The 23093-nt window shown below is 53.6% G+C and overlaps 3 protein-coding genes across 3 annotated transcripts; 1 reads left to right on the forward strand and 2 right to left on the reverse strand.

The window, feature by feature from the left end:
• Positions 1-1157: 1157 nt before the first annotated feature.
• beta-Spec (spectrin beta chain) lies at positions 1158-9743 on the reverse strand. Its single transcript, XM_029112450.1, has 11 exons — positions 8812-9743; positions 6444-8652; positions 3681-6246; positions 3430-3538; positions 3185-3323; positions 2956-3040; positions 2651-2847; positions 2342-2440; positions 1998-2108; positions 1502-1863; positions 1158-1362 (listed from the first exon to the last, which is right to left on the reverse strand). Exons 1-11 carry the CDS (start codon positions 9741-9743, stop codon positions 1158-1160), a joined length of 7014 nt encoding a protein of 2337 aa, XP_028968283.1.
• Positions 9744-18584: 8841 nt separating this feature from the next.
• Positions 18585-20847, reverse strand: ECSIT (evolutionarily conserved signaling intermediate in Toll pathway, mitochondrial). Its single transcript, XM_003746787.1, has 6 exons — positions 20727-20847; positions 20011-20304; positions 19708-19920; positions 19276-19500; positions 18966-19113; positions 18585-18889 (listed from the first exon to the last, which is right to left on the reverse strand). The coding sequence occupies exons 2-6, from the start codon at positions 20296-20298 to the stop codon at positions 18585-18587; spliced, it is 1179 nt and encodes a 392-aa protein (XP_003746835.1). The 5' UTR covers positions 20299-20304; positions 20727-20847.
• Positions 20848-20899: 52 nt separating this feature from the next.
• LOC100899896 (zinc finger protein 2) lies at positions 20900-22893 on the forward strand. Its single transcript, XM_003746788.1, has 4 exons — positions 20900-21044; positions 21233-21342; positions 21432-21626; positions 21730-22893. Exons 2-4 carry the CDS (start codon positions 21280-21282, stop codon positions 22891-22893), a joined length of 1422 nt encoding a protein of 473 aa, XP_003746836.1. The 5' UTR covers positions 20900-21044; positions 21233-21279.
• The last annotated feature ends 200 nt before the right edge of the window (positions 22894-23093 follow it).

A 23093-nucleotide genomic window follows, 5' to 3' on the forward strand; every position in this document is an offset into this window, starting at 1 on the left:
GGGNGGGGGGGGGGAGTTCGACACTCGAGCTAGGGAGCTGATCGAAGGGGGTATCCCGCAAAAGGGTCTCCGAGTGATCCAGGGGAACGCAAAGCGTGATTTCTGGCTTCGGTCTTCCCTCCTACGTAGAACTTCGCACACATGCCTGTCGTGTTGCACACGAATCTTAAACGGCCACAGTGGGACAACGGGGTCTTCCGGCCACGCCCTGAACGAGGACGTATCCCTGGCGCAGCATCGTCTACGCAGTCCTCCTCCTGATCGTTGGTAAATTGTCGCTCTGGTCGACAAAGGGGATGACTGTGATGAAAAAAGTTCACGTACGCGCACCGAATTATAAGGGGCGCTTCCTCGTCATCAGTTTCATGCTCTGTCATAAGGAGAAATCGCCCGAAAATGAAAGCTTTATAGGCGACGAAAAGTATTGCGGACTCGGGGCGAAAGTCAGGACTCTGCAGCCACCGGCACAAAAATTCGGCGCAAACGCCCGACCCCTCCCGTCGGAGAGGAACGGTCACAACATCGCTCAATTCCATCGGAGAGTGATAGCTCTCGGATGGAACAAATCGAATCGAGCGATACTTACGTATACGTTCGCGCGCGTTTTTCTGATGGAATATTCCGTCGTGTGACGATTGCCACTAGGCGGCCTTGTTGCGTTTTTGCAGCTCCGGTCTAAGTTAGATTGGGCATCGAGGGTGGGGGAGAGAGGAACGGGGATCGAAACCAAGGTCTGACGGAAAGGATTCGGGGGCCAGCCGGAACGTCGTGAGACCGACCAGCCGGAACGTCCGATGTTCAAATCATCTATGGGTCGCCTCACCAGACTCGCGTCTGCAGTCAACTCTAGCTCATTTCCTACACACGTAATAATGCTCGTTTTGCTGCCGGCAGAGAAGCATGCCAATCTCACCAACAGCACGCACAGCTTTCTTGCTCTCACGCTTGTTTTCTCCCTCTCGCGCTTCCTCTGCGGCTTCTCTGGAGGCTAAAGGATTTTTTTCCTCTCGCCTCCTACACAGTAACAGCCTAACGTTGAAAGGGTGAAATTTGTCCCGCTCTCTATGCTCGCTGAAAATATTCACGCCTAAAATTCCTCCTCGATTCGACGTTATTATCCATTCAAGGAAGGGCAGTGTTTCGGGTCGCTAGGGCAGTTACGGTCGCTTGAACGTAAGGAATCCTCCCTTTTTGCGATGCTGCTCTTCACTCCCGGGACCTGCGGGCATCGTCTGCGACTTGGACGAGCCCGATGGTCCGGCTCCTCCCGCCATCGAGATGGCTTTTCGCAAATTATTGATCCAGATATTCATTTCATCGTCGTCCTTAGCTTGGAACAGGAATTCGGCTCCGCTCTGACACCTGCAATGGATGGACCGAAACGCTCAGGAAAGCTTCCCCCAGGGTACAGATTTCCCGCGCATGCGCAGGCATTCCCGCCATCGTCCTGTGAGGGATGAACTAGCAGGAAAATCATGGACTTTCTAGGGATGAAACGTACTTGAGACGGAACACGTGTTTCTTCTTTTTATAGTCGGACGCAATATCAGCGGACGCCTGCGCTAGGCTGATGGGCTGCTCTCCCTTGAAGTAATTCAAGGGTTCGGATTTCATGTGTTTGGCGTCCTTGTGGCAGCCGAGTTGTTGCACTGTTGGAGTGGCGCGGAGGCCAAGGTAGACCTTCTCCCAAGATCGGTTCTGAGCTCGCTTTATGGTGGATTCCCATTCGTGTTTTCGCAAAAGGGATCCTTCTTGGAGGTAGTCGTCTCCACCAGCGGAAGTGGAACTGAGATTGAGTGCCGCAGACTTCTGTTCAAGCTTGGCCTGCTCGGCGGCTCGGGCCCTCGCAGCATCCGTGGTATCCTTTACGAGAGAAATTAATTAATTATCCGGTAGACAGGACTCTAATGCGACGGAATTCGTCGCGGGGCCACCAGGCTCACGGAAGAGGCTGAGTTCGTACGTAGTCTATGCGAAGAGGTAGATAGATTCCTCACCTTCTCAGCTCGCGCTTTGTCAGCTGCAACGCGTTCTTCGGCTTCACGCTGCTCTTCTCTGACTCGTCTTTCCTTCTCGTTCAGAAGTCGCTCCTGCTCCTTGAGTTCAAACTGAAAATTCAAGAAGAAATCAGTATTGCGTTCTCTGAGCTGAGTGTCGAGTCAGGTCTGGAAGTCTTCGGGTGCGAAAAGGTTACGGTTGGGAAAAGTTAGAGGATCACGGCACGCCGAAGCTTCAAGTTCTAAAGTTGCCCTTCTCCTGCCTCGTCAGATTCCCTGGGTCGCAACTTTACTCTCGCCATAAAGACCGATCTCCTCCTCCGCTCGGGCAAACGCGTATTTACGTTCAGAGTGCTGTAACGGCTGGACCTCTTCATGTGCCGATCGAGTTCCCGATAGGCCACGTAGTCAAGCAGAGAACCCACGAACTTCACGTTTTCGGGCTACGAGAACACTCGATTAGCTTCAATGGCCTTTTTATAACAGACCACCATCAGCGCCGTCTCCTCGATCGACTTGAGCACGTTTCTCCAGTACGTTCTCCAGTCCGTTCACGCGGCACCGTCGGGCGTTGCCCCGTGCCGAGCAGTGTCGACTTGATCCGATGACTTTCTCTCGAGTCTACGACAGGCTCGGTATATATATTAGCTCACCGTTGTTAGTCGTTCGAGGGCGGTGAAACGTTCTTCTTGGGCGGCTGCAGACTTCTCGAAGCTCTCGTGTTTCTTGATCAGTGTATCGACTTCATCGATCGTATGTCCGAGCTCTCTACTGAGAAGGTAAGGTTCTTGGGCGACAAGCCACGCCTCGGCCACGGCGGCGTCGCGCGCGAATTGGTAAACCTCGAGGACTGAAACAACGCCGACTCTCTTAGCGGAAGTACACCGAGCTGATCCGGGTAATTGGCCTCCTCGTTCGCTTCGATCCTATCTTCGAGAGAATTTCAAATCAAACTTACTGAGCTGTAGGTGCTCCGATCTCTCCTCCCAACGATCCATCATTCCATTTCGTTGCGTGGTCAGCGCCAACAGCTTTTCTTTAATCTGGAATCGGATTCATCGTCAGTTACCACTCGACACAGGACCCCGCCTCCCGAGGAGAACGATGATCCAGATTCCGTATCGCGAAATGAACGAACACGCAACGACTTTCTGGAGGAAGAAGCCACCGGGCAGACGTCGACTCACCTCTCCAGATGCATAGTGATTCCTGGCGAGTAGTTCCTGACCAAGTGTAACGCAAGCGGCGATGTTGTCCTCGCGAGCGTCGATCTCCGCCTTCAAACTCTGGTGATTGTTCATCAGGAGTTCCACACCGGATACGTCCCTGCGCGGAAGGAAAAGCTCATCAGGAATGAAAAAAATATTCGATGCGTAGAAAACACGGAGGAATTATTGATCGCCGCTAGCGAGCTGACAGAGTTGAACCGTACCTTGGTTTCTCTGACGTGTTCATCTGCCTGACTACATCTTCCATCCAAAGCTGAAGGTCACGACACAAGTGCAGGAACCTAAACAGGTCTCCGGTGTCCGATAACTTGCCTGAGAATCGGAATAATTAGTCAACAATGATCCCGCATGGCGCCGCCGGATCGAGTCACGATGAGCTGGATGTAGGTACCTACGGCGGACTGCGGTGACCCTAACGAACACGTATTTTTTTTTTTTTCGAGAGAAAACTCACCTCTTCTCGCATCGCACATGCTCAGCAGTTTCTGCCACGCCTGTGCGACCTCGTGCTCTCTGGCAACGATCTCGCGTTCCCTCTCGCCTGCGAATGCTGCCTGGAGCTCCAATCCCTCACTTTGGACCTGTTGTACGTTGGCTCTGAGCGTCTGTAGGTCTTTCTCAAAGTTCGTATGACGTTTCTGCAGTCTCTGGACCGAGATAGCGTCGCGACCCAGTTCGTCCGATAAGCATTGCTGTTTTTCCACGATACGGCCGAGAACGTCCCGACAATCGTGGAACCATTTGTGAAGCTCCCAGAACGCTTTGAGCACCTGGGACCGGGTCTTCATGAGTTCTTTGAGGTCGGCCCAGGCGTCGTTGATCGTGTCCCTCCATTGAGCGATGGTGGCGTTGTCGGAGTGGCCCTGGTTGATCTGCTGATCGCATTGGGCGTTCGCCTTGTCGACGCGTTCGTTCCCGCTGGCAAGGGTCTCCTCTCGGAAGGCCTTGAAGCGCTCTCGAAGATTGGTGACGTGCTCGTAGTCCTGGCCGAGCTCCTGAGAGCCTGCGACGACCTCGCGCTCAGCTATCCATTGCATGAGATCATCGATGTCGCGGCTCAGTCCGAAGAGCTTCAGGGCCTCGTTGAGTTTGCCTCGCCTCTCTCCGGCCAGATCCTTGAGACCGGCGTAGAGCTTGTCGACCTTCGACTGCCGGATGCCAACCTGTTCGGACTGCGGGTGGTTTTCGGCGATGAGCCGCGAAGCCGTTTCGCCCAACGCGCGAACGGTGTCGGCGTAGTCCTCGACGGCCTGCTCGAGGTTGGCCTGCTTCTTCATGAGGTTGTGCGCGCTCATCTCGTCCTTGCCCTTGTCTTCGACCATCATGTACAGCTCCTGCTCGCTCATCCATGCCTCGGCCTCGGAGGCATCGAAATAGTATTGTTGCGCCTTCTCCGACTGCAACAGTTTGGCCTTGCGTTTCTCGATCGCCTCGTTGAGTTCCTGCCATCGCTGGAGGAGCTCGGCGATCAGCTGATCGAAGTCGCCCGAGTCCTCGTGGCCCTCGTGGATGAGTTTCTGGCCGTTCGAAACGATGGTGTCGATTCTCGGCTGGTGATTGTCGATTTCTTTCTTCAGCGACTGCTGTTTCTTCTTGAGCATCTGCACCGAGAACAGCGAGTTGCCCATGTCGTCGGACGTGGCGAGTGGCATTTTCTCGGCGATCCAGAGTTTCTCGTCCTCGATGTCGCGACGGAATTGGAACGCCTCTTTCTTGCGGAGAATCTGCGCCTTGCGATCGTTGAGCGGCGCTTGCAGTTTGGCGAATCGCTGTTGGACGACGGCTTTCTTCGCCTTGATCTCGTCCGTCTTTTCGGGATCCATCTTCTGCAGGTATTCGGCCTGGTTCTCGAGCTCGTCGACCTGTCTGGCCTTCTGGGCCATTTGGTCCTCGATAGCCTGCTGCCTCTGCAGGATCAGATTGACCGAGGTGAGATCCTGTCCGGTCTCGGAAGTGAGAACTTGGTTCTCGAGGTCGGTGATCCACGTATCGATATCGTCACAGGTCTGCTCGTAGAGCACTTGACGGTTGGCGTCGAACAGCTTGACGCCTTTGTCGCGGGTGGTCTCCTCGAGGTTCTCGAAGTGCACGTTGAGTTCGGACAACTTCGGCTCGATGACCGATGCCAACTCGGGTTTCTCGGCGAGAAGGGCTTTCGCGGCTTGCTCCACCTGTAGGAGACGGTCCTTGTTCGATTGGATTTCGGCTTCGAAAGCCTGATGTCGGGTCCATTTGCTGTGCACGGTCTTGGCGGACCTGTACGTCTCGTCCTGGGCGAAGATGTGCTTCTCCTGGACCCAGTTGCCGAACTCCTCGCAGTCCTGGAGGATCTGTTGCAGGCTGAGCTGGTCCTTGATTTTGTCCATCTTCTGGGCGGCCTTTTCGCGGTTCTGGTCCCTCCTCTTGAGTAGGTCGTCGCATTTCTTGGCGATCTTGTCCGAGCCGTAGTGGCGTTCGTTGCACAGCGACCGGCCGTATTGTACGACGCCGTTGATCTTCTCGTCGTTGGCATCCATGGTGGTCAGCAGGGTCTCGTGACGCTTAAGCATGTTCTCGACCTGTTCGAGATTGACGGGCGATTCCTCCTTCGCAAGAGCGTTGTCCTGCTGATTGAGGAGAATGTCGGCCTGACGCGCGTCTCTGAGGAACACCTGCAGATGGACGTTCTGCGTCAGCAGGTGTTGACGGTTCTCCCACATCTGTTTGAGTTCGTTCCACCCGTCCTCGAGGGCCTTGAGTCTCTCGCGCAGGAACATGTATTGCGGATCGTCGGTCTGGCCCTGCGTGATCCTCTCGCCGTACTCCATCATCTTCTGCTTGTCGTCGGTGTAGTTCTCGATCTCGTCGAGGATGGCCTGGTGTTGCGACAGGAGTCGCTCGGCCTGGGTTACGTCCGAAGGAATCTCCTCCGAGGCGATATCGGTTTGAGTTTTGGTCAACCACGCCTGGAAGTGGTCCAGGTCGCGGAGGAATCGATGAAGGTCACCGGCCTCCTCGAGCTTGGCGTCACGCTCCTTGAGCTGGAAGGGAAATTCGATTCGAATCAACTTCCGTTCGGTGGAAAGGGGGAAAATGTGGGGAAACTACCCAGACGGTAAAGTACAAACAAACAGCAGATTATCTAGATTTAATTAGATATCTAGAATTGAGATAATTATTCAATTCAATAAAATAAATAAGTGACTATAGTTACAGTTTCCTCGACGGCGTTACTTACCAGCTGTGTGAGCTGCTCCCAAGTGTGTTGGATGGTGACGATCTTCTCCTGAATGCCCTGGGCTTCTTCGGGTTGGTCGGCCTTGATGCGGTCGGCTTCCTTGTCGAGCGAGTCCAACTTGGCCTGGATGGCTCCGAGATCGCGTTCCATTCCACTGAGTCTCCTCTGGAGCGTCATGATTCCTGTGAGATCGTCTCCGAGGTCCTCTGTGGCCTGAATGAGTTTGGTCTTCTCCTCGATCCAGGTGATGGTCTCACGGCACTCGATATAGAACGTCTGAGTTCCGTGAGCCTGTTCGATTTCGTCACGTTTTTTCTCGGCCATCTGCCGAAGGACTCCCCACTGATGGTTGAGCTGGTTCTGGCGCTGCTGAATATCGTGTGAGTTGGGATGCTCCACCTGCAGCAGCTGCTTGGCCAGCTGCTTGACAACAGCCACCCGCGAGGCGTTGTTATTCATTTCACCCTGGAAGCCATGGAATCGGTGCTTCATGACCTCGAGATCCTCCATGTCCTTGGTCATCCTCATGCTCTGCAGCATTTTCTCTTTCTCGACGATCCATTGCTCGACACCGTCGGCCTCGTTGAACAGCTTGTAGAGGGACAGAGCGTCTAGCAAACGCTGTTTGCGCAACTGAGCGAGCTCCAGCAGTTCCTTGTAGCGTCTGTCAATGCTTCCTAACCTTTCGAGCACTTCCGGAGATTCACGGTACTGCTCGCCGAGATGACCGGCCTGCTGGTGCAGCTGGTCGATGACGGTCGTGTATTTCTTGAGGTCGTCGTTGACGTCCTTGTGCTTCTTCAGCAACGACTGGACGTTGGCCTCGTCGCGGCCGACGTCCTCGGACGAGACGACGCGGAGCGTGTCCAGCATCCAGGTGTCGACGTCGTCGGCGTCGGTGAAGAACTGGTGGTAGGCCACGGCTTGGTTGAGCCTCTTTGCCCGGAGCGCCTCGAGCTCCTTGAGTTTGTCCCAGGACTCTTGGACCTGTTGAATGCGTTGCGCGATCTTGTCCGTTTGGCCGACGGGCTGTTCGGCGATCAGATCGTTCCCGGACTGAATGCAGTTGAGCAGCTGTTGCTCGTGCATGGCCAGCTCGTTCTCCATGGCCTTGTTCTTGCTGATCAGCAGGTGCACCATGTGCAGATCGTGTCCGATCTCCATCGAGGAGAGAATCTGCTCCTTCTCCTTGATCCACGCCTCCTCCTCGGCCATGTCCCAGAAGAACTGGCAGAGACGTTTGCTCTGTTCGAGCTGCTGACGTCGCTGGAGGGCGAGATGGACGAGCTCGGCGTACGCGTCCTCGAGGTGCGCGATACGCTTCTGGACCTGTTCGGGCTCGGCGGGCCGGAAATCGTCCTGGTCCTCGCCGAGGAATCGCTGGCAGTTGTTCACGACAGCCTTGACCCGCTCGCTCAGCACGTTGATGTCGGCCTCGACGAGCGAGTGCTTCTGCAGGAGGTCCTGGACCCCCATCAGGTGCTTGCCGAGATCGGTGGTCGTGAGCGATTTCTTGAGATCTTCCATCGCGTCGAGAATGTAGAGGATCTCTTGGAATGTCTGCTGGAGACCCATGCACGCCTGGAGACGCTGGCGTCTGGCGCGTAACAGTTCGAGAAGGAAGTTCCACAGACGCAGCACGTTGTTCTTCCGCGCGTTGATCCGGTCGATGTCATGATAGTTTTCGGCTTCGAGTTCCTGCGCGACGGCAACCACGGCCTGGACCCGTTCCTCGTAAGCCAGAATGTCGGTCTCGATGGCTTCGTGTTTCTTGGCGGCAGCCTCGACCGAGGCGAGATCGCCTCCGAAGTTGTCCTGAGAGACGAGACGCTGGTTCTCGCTCAACCACGTCTCCCGCATGCCGGCTTTGCGGTCGAAACGAGCCGCGAGCTGCTCGAGCTTCTCCTGGCGGATGAGCTCCTCGCGGAGAGCGAGTTCTCGCTCGTGCTCGGCTTTCTCGAGTTGTTCCCACGCTTTGTTGATGTCGGATATCATTTTCCCCTCTTTCGCGAGATACGGCTTCTGGTTGTTGGCTCTCATCCTGCTCTGAATCGTGAAGAGAAGAACCTCCAAGTCGCCTTTCTCTTCGAAGCGACCCGGTTTCTCCGCCGTGCGATACTGATTGAAATCTGCCAATTGCTTCTGAACGCCAACGAGCGAATTCGTGAAATTACGGTCCCCAAGGACAGCAATGGTCTGCTCGATCCATCTGGAAAAAGAGGAAATATTCTTTTTTTTTGCTTTTTTAAGTAATTTCCGTACGTTCGATCGTCGTCCAGTGGATCCACGGGGAACGAAATTCTCTCGCTCTCGAAATCTCAACGGCACGACGGATTTACGTCTACGTATCGGAGAACACGATCCTAACCTGAGAAGATCAGAGGTGAGTCGCTCGTAGTCTTCGATCAGCTTATCGTTATCCATTGCGTTTCCAACAGCTTTGCCGATACGTCTACCGTGAACGGTGTCCTGCTTCATCTTCGAGAAGTAGTGATAGTAGGTGACGACGTAGGTGATGATCGACTTCTCGTCCGGCTGCTCGACGAACACGTCCTCGGCATCAAGCAGTTTGGACAGACCAAGCTTGTCCTCGGCTACGTTGAAGGCCTTGTTCAGGTTGTGGATGGCATTCGACTTCGACAGTTTCTCGAAGTCGATCAGGTCGGGTCGGTGCTTGTGAATCAAAGCGTTGAAAGCCAAACCGTCTCTCCACGAGGTTGTGAAGTTCCTCACGTTAACGTTGGGATAACCGGCCGTCTTCATCTGGCACCATAACAATAGAGCGTCCTTGGCCGATTTGGTTTCCTGGTTGTCGACCTGCTCGATAGTGATGTCCTGGATCTGGAAGCGGAGGATGATGGTCCAGATGAGACCGAGCGTCAGACGGGGATTGCCGTCGACGACATCGTGGGCTCCCAGGTTTTCAAGATGCACGCGCTGGTCCTTCAAGAACTGTAACGCCTTCTCAACGTTCTCGAGGCAGTGGATCTTCATCTTGCCTTTGGTGGGTCGCGGTAAACGTTCCCCCGACAGGATCTCCAGGAGTTTGATGAGCATTTTGCCGTCGCGCATGTCGATCATCAGATCGGATATGCGGCAATTCGCTCGGACGAGATGCGAGTTGACCCATTTGCAGAAGGTTTTCGTCTGCACAACCTCACGCTCTTCGGCGAGCGCTTTGATTCGCGACCGTTCAAAAAGTCGTGAGGACGAATTTCCCCCATCGTAGTCGTAATCTTCAAGGCCGTCCTGGGGTTGGTTGGACGCCATGTCCCATCGTATCGAAATATCGGTCGTCATATTTTTTATTTATTCAGCCGAGTCCTAACAGTGTAACTCGATGATTTATCGATCGGATGGATGGATGATGAGCGGGACTCAGGGATGATGTCCCTTCTCCTCGGGGTACTTGTTCAGCACAATGTTTGGATCTCGAGCCGATCGTAGCATAAACACTTCAGACTCCAGTCTCTAGCACACAACTCGTCGACAAAGTCTGAAAGGATACCAATCGCGATCATCGTTAGACAGACAGCCATGAAAATCGATCAATCGAATGAAACCGATTCCCATCCTCGGAATCGGGGAGGATCTAGTCGAGGTCGAGACTCTATTATAAAAACAATCCGGATCGGCAAGAAACTATTCTCGGTCGAAAAACTGAGATTAAGACGACAGAAGCGACCACGAAGCTCTTTTATACGCGAGGGGGCTCCAGAGCGACGGCGTATTCTAGAAAATTCAATTGAGTGTCAACTCTCGAGGCTCATCGCGACATACGGATGGCCTCCCGCTCACGGAGAGTCAATTAGCCCTCCATTGGGTAATGACTGCACGCTTCTCCGGCACAGAGCGCGACATCACGGACGACAAACGCTACATTGTAGATGTTGTCGACGGCGCGGCGACGGCAACGACGACGACGGAGTCGACAACTACCGCGGACCACACCCACGACGACGTCAAGCTCTCCTCCTGAGCCAATAACCTCTTAGGGAGCTATCAATGTTGTTTCTATGCGGCTCTTTCACGAGGATCTCGTTCGTTCTCCCTCGCTTCCTGGTAATGCACCGCCACCACACCCAGGGTGGGGTGAGGCTCATCCAGGAAGGGAACTCCTCTGTATCAGCATATTTCCTGCCGACCGGTGAGCACAGGAATCGTCTACCACCGACACACGCATATGAGCGTCCATAAACGCGAGAATACGTCCTCTTTCGGCTAAACATGTGGAAATAGGTCCCCTACGGTTCATCGAAGTTCATCCGTGGGTATCCGACGATTCTCTGCCGACTTCGACGAGTCCGGGATTTTCGAGTCGAAAACCGCACATATCGCATGCTGAGACCTGCCGTGTGAACGTCCAAATGACAGGAATTCCTTGAGACCACGACGGAGTTCGCAGTCTGGCCAATTCGCTTCCAGAGGGAGCCCTCATGTCGAGGCGGAGGGCAAAACCGATAGCATTGAACGCTCATCGACAGACCGACCTTGTTCCATATCATTCAGCTCTGATTGATCTCGCAGTCAGTCGCTCGGCCGACAAGAACGACCCCTAGAGCCGGGTGCGTCTATAAAACTCAACCTTGACTTTATCAACGGTTCACTCCGCCTGTGGACTCCGTGAAGCAGACCACGGCGCGTAGCTCCACGGCTTGCGCGAAGAGATTGATCGTCGACGGACCCCGCGCGGATTATTCCGCCTTCGAGAGGCCATGCCCGAAGGGATGTCGTCGAGCATATTTGAGCCCGGTCCGAGTCTCATGCTATTTTCAAATTTTTCAGCGACACGTCGGAGGATGATGAGCCCTCATGTTCGATGCATGGGGAAATTCGTACGGAGAGTCAATAACTCCGTTGCCGAGCGTATATCGGGGAGATGTACCGATGTGGATTAAGTCCCGAGCCGGAGCAGCAATTAATGGAGATAAGCCGCTTGTAATTACTGTTTCAGCGAGCTAGGCACGGGCCGCCAACTCCTTCCCTGAATTTCGCTCCTGACAGCGGGAAGAGCCCCCTCCGCCATGTCCCGTTGTGTGTGCTTCGGGCTTTAGAACGATAGCTGGTTCCAACGTCGGTCGCTTCCATTGTTTACGGCGGCGTGACGCTGAAGTCGCTCATTCCGATGCGGCCGGAGCGCTTCGCGTCGCTTTCGTTAGTTACTTTGCTTCTAGTGCTTTGCTGTGACATTCCGTCCGCCTATTCTCTCCTCACAGGGCTATCCGAATCGGATGCTGTTCGAGGACTCTGGTCGACAAATCGAAAACTCCGTCATATCGAATTCGCTCGCTACAAGTCCATCCTCTGGGACGGACAAATGCCAGCCGCCGCGGTGTTCGACGAAAATATGACTCGCTCTCAGGGACGGAGAAACTTGACCTTTTGGTACCGAGGATTCGGCTTTGCATTTCAGCTCTCATTCCTGTGTAGGGAAAGACCTTGTCGTGCGAGGGAGCAGAAAGTCCGACGTTGATTCAGAGAGCCGGAGCGGCTCGAGCCGCGTTTGGCTTAATGCAGTCGACCCAGTTTCCAATTTTAGCCACGGAGGACTCACTCGCTCGCTCGCTTACACGAACACGCTTTCAACTCCTTCCTACAAAACAATTCCAACGATTCGCCCACTCACGACATCGAAACTCAACGCAGCTCGCCTGCATGAAATGTCAAGAAATGCGGGATGACATTTTCTTTCACGAGTTGACAGCCTCTAGAAGCCGGCTTTCCGAGGCGCCCGAACTATTTGCTTATCGCTGATCGTCGCTCTCTTCTCCATGTTCTCTCGGGTTCAGGCTCAGCCAGCCAGCGCGTCGGATATGATGACGACGCGACGCATCACATTCATCATGTCAGTTCGACGTAAACAAAACTTCAAAAATATCGAATCGAGAGAAATGCTCTTTTCTCCTCTGCTGAAGGAAAGAGAACCGGCGAGAGCGATGTCCCGAGGTAAGATTCAACGCGAGGCTTGACCTTACCGATCGACGAGCGATGATGAAATCACGAATGACTCATCGGCATGGGATGCAAGCGTCCGCGATCCACAAGGTCAAGCATTCGGATTCCACCTTCCGCACAGATAAGAGAGCGCGAGAGAAATCCTCCCGAAACTTTCACTTGCCATCATATTTCCATCTCTTCGTAACCGGCTAGCCAGTCTGTCATCCATTTGTGTTCTAATCTTGGATGGAACCCGACCTCTCGAAACGACTGACTGAATGGCGGTTCGACCGCTCGTGGACCGCTCGTGTTGCCCGGAGCCCACATAACACCGTCCCCGTATATATAAGACATATAAGGCATCAAGAGGGCCCCAGAGCGCGTTTGATCCAGCCCTCTGCCGCGAGGGGAGAGGGTTTCAACCAGAGAAAATAACGAGTCTCCTACGCCGAACGGCATGTCATTGTTCTTTAAGGTTCGCCGCTGTATTTTGAAGCTCTATAGAATCTCGCGGTCTATCTAGAATCTTCAACTCACTCACACTCGACGCACCAAATGGTTACAGCTTGCCGAGGTGGATGTGATTCTTGCAATTCTACTCTCGATACCAGCGCCTGCGAGGAAGGAAGCCAAGCGGCGAAAAAAAGCACAGGCAGGCCACCACCTCAGCCGCGGTTCTGACACCGGGCAAGATTCGAAGCGACCCTGAAACGTAGCCGGTGCCCATCACGTCAGTCCGCTTACTATTAGAGTTCGGTTGCTCCGACACCCGACACGTCCACGCCCTTTCGACCCCACCCTCCGGTGGCTCATGGGCAACAGACGGATCAGACCCATCCATTCTCTGAATGCTCATCTCATTTTTCCTCGTTCTCGAGCAGAGTCTCCTCGGGAATCGACGGCGGGAATCGGGACGTCATGGGACCGCCTCACCGGTATTCGTGACTCGATTATTCGCGTTGGGGAATCATCATCAGTCCCGTAGCTGTCCCCGTGTCCATGCGTGGATCGACAGCACTATCGACTGTCAATCTCGCTCAGGCAGTCGTGGAGGGAACTACGAGATTCACGTAAATTCCCCGGGAGCGACACGCGCAGTCGTAAAGCAAGGAGCGATTGCGCGGTGGCGGGAGAGAGCATCGGTGGGGCCGTCACGGCGGCAGACGCCGTCGACATTGTAGTGAATGTATCAATTTTGACCCATTTCCCTCTGGGCTGCCGACTGGCGGGAGAGGAAAAAGAAAACAAAAACCGAACGTCCATAGGAAACGTATTTTCTCCACTGTTCACGGAAGCTCGGATCATACGAACGTCTGTCGCCGTCGACGGCATTCCCACCCGCGCAACAAACAAGCGAGCTGGTGTTAGGAACCTTTCAGGCAGAACACGATCACGTCGATGCGTTATTTCTCCTCGTCGGTGTCATAGTTTTCTCTGTTCGAGCTAAACCATGGCCATGCGGATGCTTCGGCTCGGTTGCTCCCCGTCTACGGATGCGCTGCTGCCGCTGGTCTCGATGTCTACGAAGTCTCATTGAAAATAATAATTGAGAACGATTGTAACAACACGCAGGTAACCTACACAGAAATCGATCTTCACAGCGGAGTAAACAAGCCGTCTTCCTCAATGGCCCCCTTTTCGTACGTTGATTCAATTGGCGTACGGCGCGAATCTTACGCGCGGGCAGCTCATTCAGCGCACGCCGAGGCGCGCGGCGATAATCCCGATCAGATGTTTCCGATTGGCATTCATCCGTACGGGAGCGATAGACTCCGATAGATAGAGATGATCAATGTTCATCGTCCGGTTCATGTCCGCCCGCGGCTGAATTGCCCCCGAACGGGAAGGCAGTCGACATGATGACGACAACGACGACGATGAGGATCTCTATTTCTCTGTCCGTCTGTTCGCCGGTCTCACTTTCAAGATCCCAAGGAGCCCGAGCGAAGCACGATGAGTTCGTGGAGAGTTGTCGCTGGCAGTAAACATTCCGCTCAGTCGATCAACGAGTGGTAGCCGTCGTTGTCGTCGTCGGAGACCAGATCTGGGCGTGCCATTTGGCTCGACAACGAGAGCCAAGGACACGTGAGCACAGACAGCCGTCACAGCCGCTCACATGCTAACGCCAGGAAGCTCACTCGGTGGCGTTTTGCGACACCTTAGCGTAGGGCGGTTTGAAGACACGAGAGACAGACGGACGTCAGGTCGGTTGGCGCGACCGGCACGTCGAAACCCGATAAATTCGATCCGTAGAGACGTCTGTCTGTCTGCCCAGTCGGTCGGTCGGTCGCTCGCTCTTCCGACTATGAAAACATTGCCGGCGTCTGACGTCATCTGCTCGATGCTGCATGAGTAGCGTGGCCATCCACCCTATCAGTCAGTCGGTCAGTCAATCAGGCAGTCAGTCAACTCGCCCGCTCGCTCGCTCGGCGGTCCTTAGGTCCGGCTTTCGCGCGGTCGGAATTACGCCAGGAAATCTGTTCTCGTTCCACTTGTTGAGACTGATGAACTATCTCGAACAAGATAGTGATGATGACGACGACGACTCTAAAGTAATTGTCCTCCAGGAAGCCCTCACGCCTCCTTATAGGCATTTCGCGGGCTGACGGGTCTGTCATCGTTCCCGGAATTCCGGGGAACGATCACGCTTGGATGTCGAGGTCTACAAACACGATCGAATTCCACATATCTACATGGTCGGCACTGATGAGCCACTCTGGCAAGAAGTTCGAAAAGAATATCCCCGATATTCAAGCCCCAAATTGGAGGGACGAGCCGCGGAGGGATATGCAGCTCATCATGCGCCGCCCGACGTTTTGAACAAGACAACGGGGAATCTGAGAGGGCTTCGGCGAGTTTTTTTTTCCTTGCTTCTGGCGTCCATGGGCAGGGCCCACAGCGAAGTCGAAGGACCTTCGAAGCAATCAACGTTCGTACCGCATCAACAATCAGCGGATGAGTTTCGTTCTATTCGTTAGAATGATCGAACGAGCAGGAACGAGAACTCTCTGTCGTAGAGGATGTACATTACGAGTTTGGAACCTGAGCGGAAGTATTCCTTCATGCTCGCCCTGTGACAACGAGAAACGGTCCCGTGCGAATGCACGGCTCCGAGGGTTGTTGCCCGACGGTGCGCCGTATGATTTCGGGCCGATCGAGCTATAAAATGGCTGTTCATTGAATAACAATGTCGAGAACAAGCTTCTCCGGCATCGTCCATACGAAGCCACGAGAGACGGCAACTCGGCAGACTTCCTCCTCTTTCCCTTGACCACCTTTCACCATCCGAGCTAACAACCGCACAACCTGACAGGCGAGTCCCCCGATGGGACCTGACTATACTCAGCCTGACACGTTAAATTCAGAGCCGCGCCTCTGTCTGTGTACGCGCATCGGTACGCCGGCTGGCTTCACAGCCGCATGACATCAGCGTTGGCAAGGCCTTCTCGCACGCTGCTGCATGATTCAGCGTCGACCGAGAAAGGTGTACTCGTTCAAGACGACGATATTTTCACAAGACCTCATTCTCATTCGTCAAAACTCTGACACTACCATGGGTAGATCGCTCAGCTACTCTATGATCGTCGTCGTATCCGTAGGAGCTTGTTCCTTCGAGAATATCTCCAAAATAATGGTAGACGTTCTCGGATAGGGAAAAAAGCGCTCTCGGTGCCGGCGTTCGTGTCAATTGTGCCTTAATCGGTCGGGGGAGCTGCGTTAAGCATAGCAATCGTTCGAAGCCGAATCGACAAGGTCCTGGGACCGAAACGTTACGTTGGTCGGGAGCACCCAACCTGGCCTGCCTTGGATGACTTCCTCTCACCACCCGGACCGCGTCAGCGTTATGGGCACCTTCAGCAGGAAAACGTGTTTTCGCCAAGCAGCTGTCAAGAGAGATGTCTTCTCGAGTTCTCAGGGAAGACAATCGTTTGTCCAGAGCTGCCGGAGGCTCCGGGCGCCTGAGGCCCTAGAGGTCGCTAACTGGTGTTTCGGAACAGTCCGGGTCACGCATCGAAACGAATAGCTACGATATGTAGGTAGCTGGTTTATCCAACACATGTTTTAGCACAGGCTGGATTAAAATATCGCGCCTAATCCGCGATTCCGGTTGCTCCGCGCGGATATGCCGAGCTGAGGGGTTGACGGGGGTGAAGGCGAAGCCGGCTCACGGTGGATGACATTCCGTCTGACAAGACGGGGAACCGCCCAATGTTCACGGCAAGCGCTCGTTCGGCAGGGATGCGTCCGCAAGGTTCCTTTTCTCGGAAGTTTTGCACCGACAGGCGCCTGCTAGCAGCTCTCGCTAGAAACCTACTCCTGGTCGCTGCTCATTTCTCCCGAGAGCAGAGTCCGGACTCCGGAGTTCAAGATGGCCGCGTTTCCGCCGAACAGACTGGGTTAGGGGTTCTTTCTCCACGAAGGTCACGATAGCGGAAGAGTCCGAAACGGAGACGAGTCCGACATCGTAGGCCCCCACGGCCCGGAAGCTCATTCGGAAGCGCCCGGGTACCCGAATATACGGACCATGAGCCGGGTCGCTGGGCTCCGGTTCCGATCGATACTTCAGTGCCGCAGCGTCTTCGGGGAGACATTGGTCACACACGCACACCTGATGTAGCTGCTCACCGACTATCCGAAGCTCGAACACCGATCCGGGCACTCCGACTACCCGCACAAGCCGTACGTTGACGGCTGACTGAAATTGTACCGAAACGATACTCACAGTGTAACTCCTTTGTCTATGCGCCAACGCCCAGACGACGAGCTCTATGCTGAAAGTACTCCGGCTGTGTGCTGCCGCTGCTGCTGCTGCTGCTGGCTGCGAGTGACGACAAAGACAAAGAAGTTTCTGGCGAGCGTCGGGAGGTCTTTAGCCGGGCGGTTCGTAACAGCTCGCCTCCGGTCCCCGCCCAAGGAACTTCTCACGAGTGGATTGAGCGCAAAACCGCATCAGTTCATTATTATCAGTCGGTGACTCGGAGTCGAATTGGTGTCACGGCCACAGACAGTCTTGATTTCGGGGCAGGAGACTCCTCCTGGCTATTCGGGAGCGAGACACTCGACGAGCTCAGCTTCATTGATCAAATTATTTGACAATTATTATTGCTCGATCAGGACCTGACTTCTCTCAAGACGGAAAATTGCTCGTCCACGCCGGAGAGAGAATCGGTCTGAGACTGGAGGGTTCTCCGGTCTTCGAGAAGATGGAGAATCGTACAAGGACCAGCAGATATTGGGCGAGACGGACGATAAATCCTAGCTCAGGTGACGTCTTCTACAAGGTGAAGGCTCTACCGCTGAGCCCGAATTTTCCGCGCAATTTTCTCTCCGTTCAAGACTGCTTCGTTTTCCGCTATGGGGCGGCTATTTCCAATACTATGGGGCGGCTCGATCCGAGAGCGTCAAAGATTTTGAGTCGACAGCATGTTTGACAGACCCCGCCGTCTCAATGAACGGATCTGATACACACATTCCCTGATGCTCGACATCGATGTCGGAACGGCTGGGGACGGGATGGATGAGGGATCATATATTTTGTTTGGGGAATCCAGGTGACATGATCTCCGATGTGGGTTCCTTCCTCCTCAACGAATATCCACGAGAAACGAAATACGAGTCCAATCAAGCTACATATTCCGATGACGGATCCACAAGGAGCCGTTTGCGACCTCACAGTGAGAAAAATTCACGTACGAGACACCTCACCGATAATTTTGAGAGGGTCTAGTAGCAGCGAATCATGCAGGGGGAACGAATGTCGACGCGAAGCTCGGGAGCCTTGAGTGTCTCCCATAGGCCTCGGTATGGTCCTTCGACGCCCGGACAGAATCTGAGCGAGCAAATCAGAGCCGCACGAAAATTATCATCGGGGAGCTCGATTCCAATCGATCCATTGTGCCCCGAGGGCTCAAATCGGGTCCTTGTCTTCAGCCGGAACTTCGACTCCGGTTCCCCTATTCGTCGGGAACCGTGTTGCGAAATGATGGGCGCACACGGATCCCAACTGAAGACTCCCTGGAGGGACGTAGCTCCGTTGACGTAGCTTCTAACACTGTGTCATACGAGCTTTTTGGATCTCGTGGGTCGCTCATGCCGCTCAGCAGACGTGGAAGACCATTCAAGGTGTTTATCCCATCTAGAATTTTTTATTCAATAAATCTCGTATGGAAACATTTGAATAAATCAACACCTAAGGACAGAAATTCATTGTGATTGAGCACTTTCCTCGGCCCATGCATCCGCTTGCTCAGATTTGTTGGGCATATCAACATTGACGAGAGCTTCGGAGGGAGCTCTCAATTTGAAAACCGTTGGGAGACGTTCTAAGACTGGATTTCTCCGCTGTAGGAACCGCAACCACGAGAGCAGCGAATCCCTCGATGAAGTACCGGTGGCACAGCACGCGAAAACAGTTCCATCCAGCTGCTCGTGAACGCTCGGTAGGTTCGTGATATCTTTCGTCGGTTCCTCTTTCTCGCCGAAAAGTCTCAGTTTTAGATTGGACACATCTGCAGATGGAAGAAAACGTTCGAATCCCGAGCTTCGAGGACAAAACAGTGGAAATCAATACTCTCGAGCACGTACCGTCAGTTTCAATGCAGACTTCCGGCTTGATGCGTGGCTCTCCTATCAGTGTAAAATATTGTATCGCTCGAGGTTTCATCCACAGCGTGAACGGTCCTTCGATCTTCAGAGGGTTTTTCCCACTCTCTTCCAGCAGAAGCTCTCGTTGCTGCAATCGGGGAGATTAGGGCTTCACTTCGTACGCTTCGTTTCATCAATTCTCCGAAATTCAGATCAACTCATCTCAAGACGCAGTGTAGCCGTGCGCATGGGGGTAAGTAAGCGTCATTCCCATGCGTGAGCTCTCCGCTGACTTCCCCTTCCCACCCACCTTCCAACTCTGACCAGAAACGATCCATGTTTTATCGAGGGACTCGGTGAGCTCTCTGGCCTCGAAAACTTCGATTTCCGTCGCACGATCGACGCCTGTTATCCTCTGTATGCCGAGCAGGGCGAGCTCCTTCGCGTCTCTCGGTAAGCGTTTCGGCAATCGATATGGAGAAGCATTACTGAATTTTGGCATCCAGTACATCATTCGGCAGTATAACTTGAATACCTGCAAGACAAGTAAAGAGGTGCGGGCATGAATTAATTTTCGCTTTCAATTCAAGTGATGATCCGAGGCGAATCAACGAGTTGAGAATGACACTGACAAAATCCGGTCGGAACTTTTGATGGAGGTAAAGATCGGGATGATTCGTTAGGGACGATCGTGCGGAGAATCAACGTCAAGGAATAGAGAAGTTCCTAGTCGATAACCTACGTGAGTTTCCGGGCCGAAGATATCAAGGATCATTAGGCGAAATTCTTGGTCAGGAATCAGGCGGTGCTCGCTCATTTTTTTGAGGATGTGCAGAGCACAGTCCTGGTGGCGGGGGAAATGCACAAATGCGGCTTGGGTCAAGTTCTTGGGTCTCAGTTTGTCTCTGGGGAACAAATCGAACAGCGCCTTGTAGACCGACATGTCCGCGTGAACCTGAAATACAGCGGTGGTCAAGTTTACCCCGTCCGGTACTATCGCTCCGGAACACTGGTTGGAATAGTCGAAAATCTTTCCCGCACCAACCTGGAACTCCTCGACATGCTTCAAGGCGACCTCGATGAATTCGATGTGTCCTCGACGATTCGGATTCGCTGCTTTGAACTTCTCGACCATCTGCATGAACAGACGTTTGTCTTTCACTTCATCACTCTCCACGGCGAAGCTGTCTCGCCGCCGCGTGACAGTGACTCGCTTCTCGTCGGCGTCCATGCTCTCATTGAGGCCTCTCTGGGAGAACTGGCGTGAGGTCGCAGACGCAACCTGACGATGGATCAATGAGGTGAGACGCGATCTCCACAAAGAGACCGCCATCTCTCTCTGGAAGGGAATATAACTTCTGTGACCACTTCTGTAGGTTCGATTCCGCAAACATCCGCCCGCGAGAGATGGAACAATTAACAAGAACAACGACAATCCTCGCTCGAAGACGCGCGGAAGATTGGCGGCCCACGCGCGGCGTCGACTCGAACACAGACTGAAAGGAGAGCCCGCTCGCGCAGGAGATCCGTGACCCCTGAAAGGGGACTAGACCCGCCTTTCAAGATCGACGTGCGCAAATTATTCGCTCCGAGGATATTCGTTGAAATGAGATTCGGAATCTGTCGGGCATCTTCGAATGAGGCTGCGGTCCTGGCCCGGTTTTAAGTTCGATCCATGCTCTTGCGGCTGAGTATTATCATCAACAGTCACCTGCATTCGTTCGGTTTGAAGTTTCTGTTTTGAAACTAGTGCTCTCTCACCTTATCCGAGTTCTGGAGGAGGTTTTCGGTATCCGGCGCACCGAGAGAACCAGGGGAGAACGATAAAGAGTACGGAATATATTTTTCCGAACTGTGGGTCGCATATGATCGCGAAACGCGGAGACGTCTAAGCGACGGAAGCCGCTCCTAATCGTAGGAAGAATGGTACCGCTTTATTTGAAGAGCAATAATCTTCGCTGCGATGTCGGTGGCTCTTCTGTTGAGCGCGTAGAGACCGGGGCTCTCGTTCGGGTCTTCCGCATCGGTCAGGTCCGAATTCGACGAAGACTCATGGACTCGGGAATTCGCAACGAACAAGTGAGTGTGACATTGAATTCAAAAGATTCCGCACGCCTGGAGAATGCTCTGACGGATCCCCGACATCGATGACGGTCCTATGGTCTAAGCATTCATTTCGCCGCCGGAACAGATCGATTGCATTCTGATAGAAAACCCAGATTTTCCCTTCTTGTATTTTGCTATAAAGCGACGGGTTCCGTTTTCAGGTGATCAGTTGATCGGGGTCTTCTCATGGAGGAGGCTCCTGAGCGTCATGTCGCAAGTCGGAGGGCACGATGAAGTTCTCGTAGCGCGGGACGAATCTCGATCGGGAGAGGTGAGTTCCGTTTGTTGATCTATTCTTATTCGCGTACTTTTCCTCTAGTCTTCTCGAAGATGAGTGTATCCGACGCTCAATTTTTTCAGCTTCCGATTCGCGTCGCGGATTTCTGCTCTCCGTCGCAGCATTCCTTGACGATGCCAAGTGCCGATATTCCGCAGAATGGCACGGACGAGAGATTTCAATTGGACTTCCAGAATGCGATCAATCTGGGCACGGAGTCGGTCGTGGAGATCTCCGGCGTCACCCACGTACTCCACATAGATTTTGAGTGTCAGCAGGTGAGCTCAAGAGGAGACTCACCAATTAATTCCATGAAATTCCGGGAGTTTTCTCGACTGTCAATCCTGGAGTTGCTCGAATAAGTCTCATTAACGATTGCAGGCTCTGGCTATCCCGTTGAAACCGGTGGAGGAAAAAGCTCGGGAGTTGGATTTGGAAACACTCGGAGCTCTGCTAGGCCGCAGAGGTCCGGGGCGACCATCACTGTCCGCAACAGAAACAGTCTCGATCGTGGTCCTGACCAAACTTATCTCGGTCTTAGTCCAGGTTCCTCTGGACGACGTTCCCCCCACTCTGAAATTGAGTCAGCTCGGGGACCGGATCTTGAAAACCATCGTACAGTATGAAGAGCTCTCCGCCACCTCGACGCTTGACCTGGACACCGAGGAAGGTCCTCTGACGCTCAACGTGAGTCTTGCCGTTCTAAAAGGGACCGTGGATTGGGTTGACGATGTCACTCTGGTCCCCGTGTACAGGACGTATCCAGTCGAGGATCCCGAGTTCTTCAAGGAGATAAGCCTGAGGGGCGTCATCGACGAGGAAATCCAATGTCCTTTCTGCGACTTCTACTCGTTTTACGAGGGCCACATGAGCCGTCACCTTCAAGCGGGTCATCGGGACTTTGTGGACGACACGAACACCATGGAATGCAGAAAATGCCATGTGGTTTTGCCGGGAAGCGAATTTTTCCGGCATCATGTGCGGAAACATCCAAACTTGGTCTGCCTCCAATGTGGGGTCGTGGTCGAGCAGACGAACCAAATGCGACGACACAACGAACGGCACGACAGTCTCTCACCGAATCATTGTGAAGTATGCGGGAAAATCTACAAAGATCAATATATACTCCGATCTCACATGAAGCTGGTTCATGGGGAGCCGCTAAGTTTGCACGAATGCTTTCATTGCCAGAAGCGTTTCGATCGCAAAGCGCACCTAATCCGTCACTTGAAGCATACGCACACCGACCTGAAACCTTTCGCTTGTGACATGTGCGACTACCGCAGCAATGCCCGGGGTGATCTCAACAAGCATCTGCTTATTCACTCCGAACCCTCATTTCGATGCGGCCAATGCGGTAAATGCTTCACCCATAGGAAGAGTCTTGTGCTACACGAGAAACGCCATCTGGGGCTGCGGGAGTTCAAGTGCGGGCTGTGCGACTATCTCGGTTACACTCACAACCATGTGCGAAGACATATCGAGAGGGTTCATGGCAACACTGACCTCCGGTCGGCGTTCGACACAGCTGTGATTTCTGAATAGTCTCCGGCCTACCGAGGACACTCTACCGTCGATCTCTCAATAAATCGCTCAGATGGAAATGAGTGGGTTGAGTTTTTCCGATATTGGACTGATGATAACTGGGTTAGTCAGCACGATCATTCTCATGGCAGCGCTGAAGCGGGTCGTCCGAGAGTTCAGACTATTTTACCACTTCGAGAATGAAAGAGTCGCCAGGAGGT

This window comes from Galendromus occidentalis, unplaced genomic scaffold, assembly GCF_000255335.2.
Source record: "Galendromus occidentalis unplaced genomic scaffold, Mocc_1.1 scf7180000077501, whole genome shotgun sequence".
Lineage (NCBI taxonomy): Eukaryota > Metazoa > Arthropoda > Arachnida > Mesostigmata > Phytoseiidae > Galendromus > Galendromus occidentalis.

Coding starts and splice junctions, on each gene's coding strand:
- beta-Spec (XM_029112450.1), bottom strand. CDS start 9,743: ATGACGACCGATATTTCGATACGATGGGACATGGCGTCCAACCAACCC. Junction 6,247..6,443: donor GGGAGCAGCTCACACAGCTG/GTAAGTAACGCC, acceptor TTTCCCTTCCAG/CTCAAGGAGCGTGACGCCAA. Junction 2,848..2,955: donor ATCGGAGCACCTACAGCTCA/GTAAGTTTGATT, acceptor GCGTTGTTTCAG/TCCTCGAGGTTTACCAATTC.
- ECSIT (XM_003746787.1), bottom strand. CDS start 20,298: ATGGCGGTCTCTTTGTGGAGATCGCGTCTCACCTCATTGATCCATCGT. Junction 19,501..19,707: donor TCTTCGGCCCGGAAACTCAC/GTAGGTTATCGA, acceptor CTTGTCTTGCAG/GTATTCAAGTTATACTGCCG. Junction 18,890..18,965: donor AGTCTGCATTGAAACTGACG/GTACGTGCTCGA, acceptor TTCCATCTGCAG/ATGTGTCCAATCTAAAACTG.
- LOC100899896 (XM_003746788.1), top strand. CDS start 21,280: ATGTCGCAAGTCGGAGGGCACGATGAAGTTCTCGTAGCGCGGGACGAA. Junction 21,343..21,431: donor ACGAATCTCGATCGGGAGAG/GTGAGTTCCGTT, acceptor CAATTTTTTCAG/CTTCCGATTCGCGTCGCGGA. Junction 21,627..21,729: donor TAGATTTTGAGTGTCAGCAG/GTGAGCTCAAGA, acceptor TAACGATTGCAG/GCTCTGGCTATCCCGTTGAA.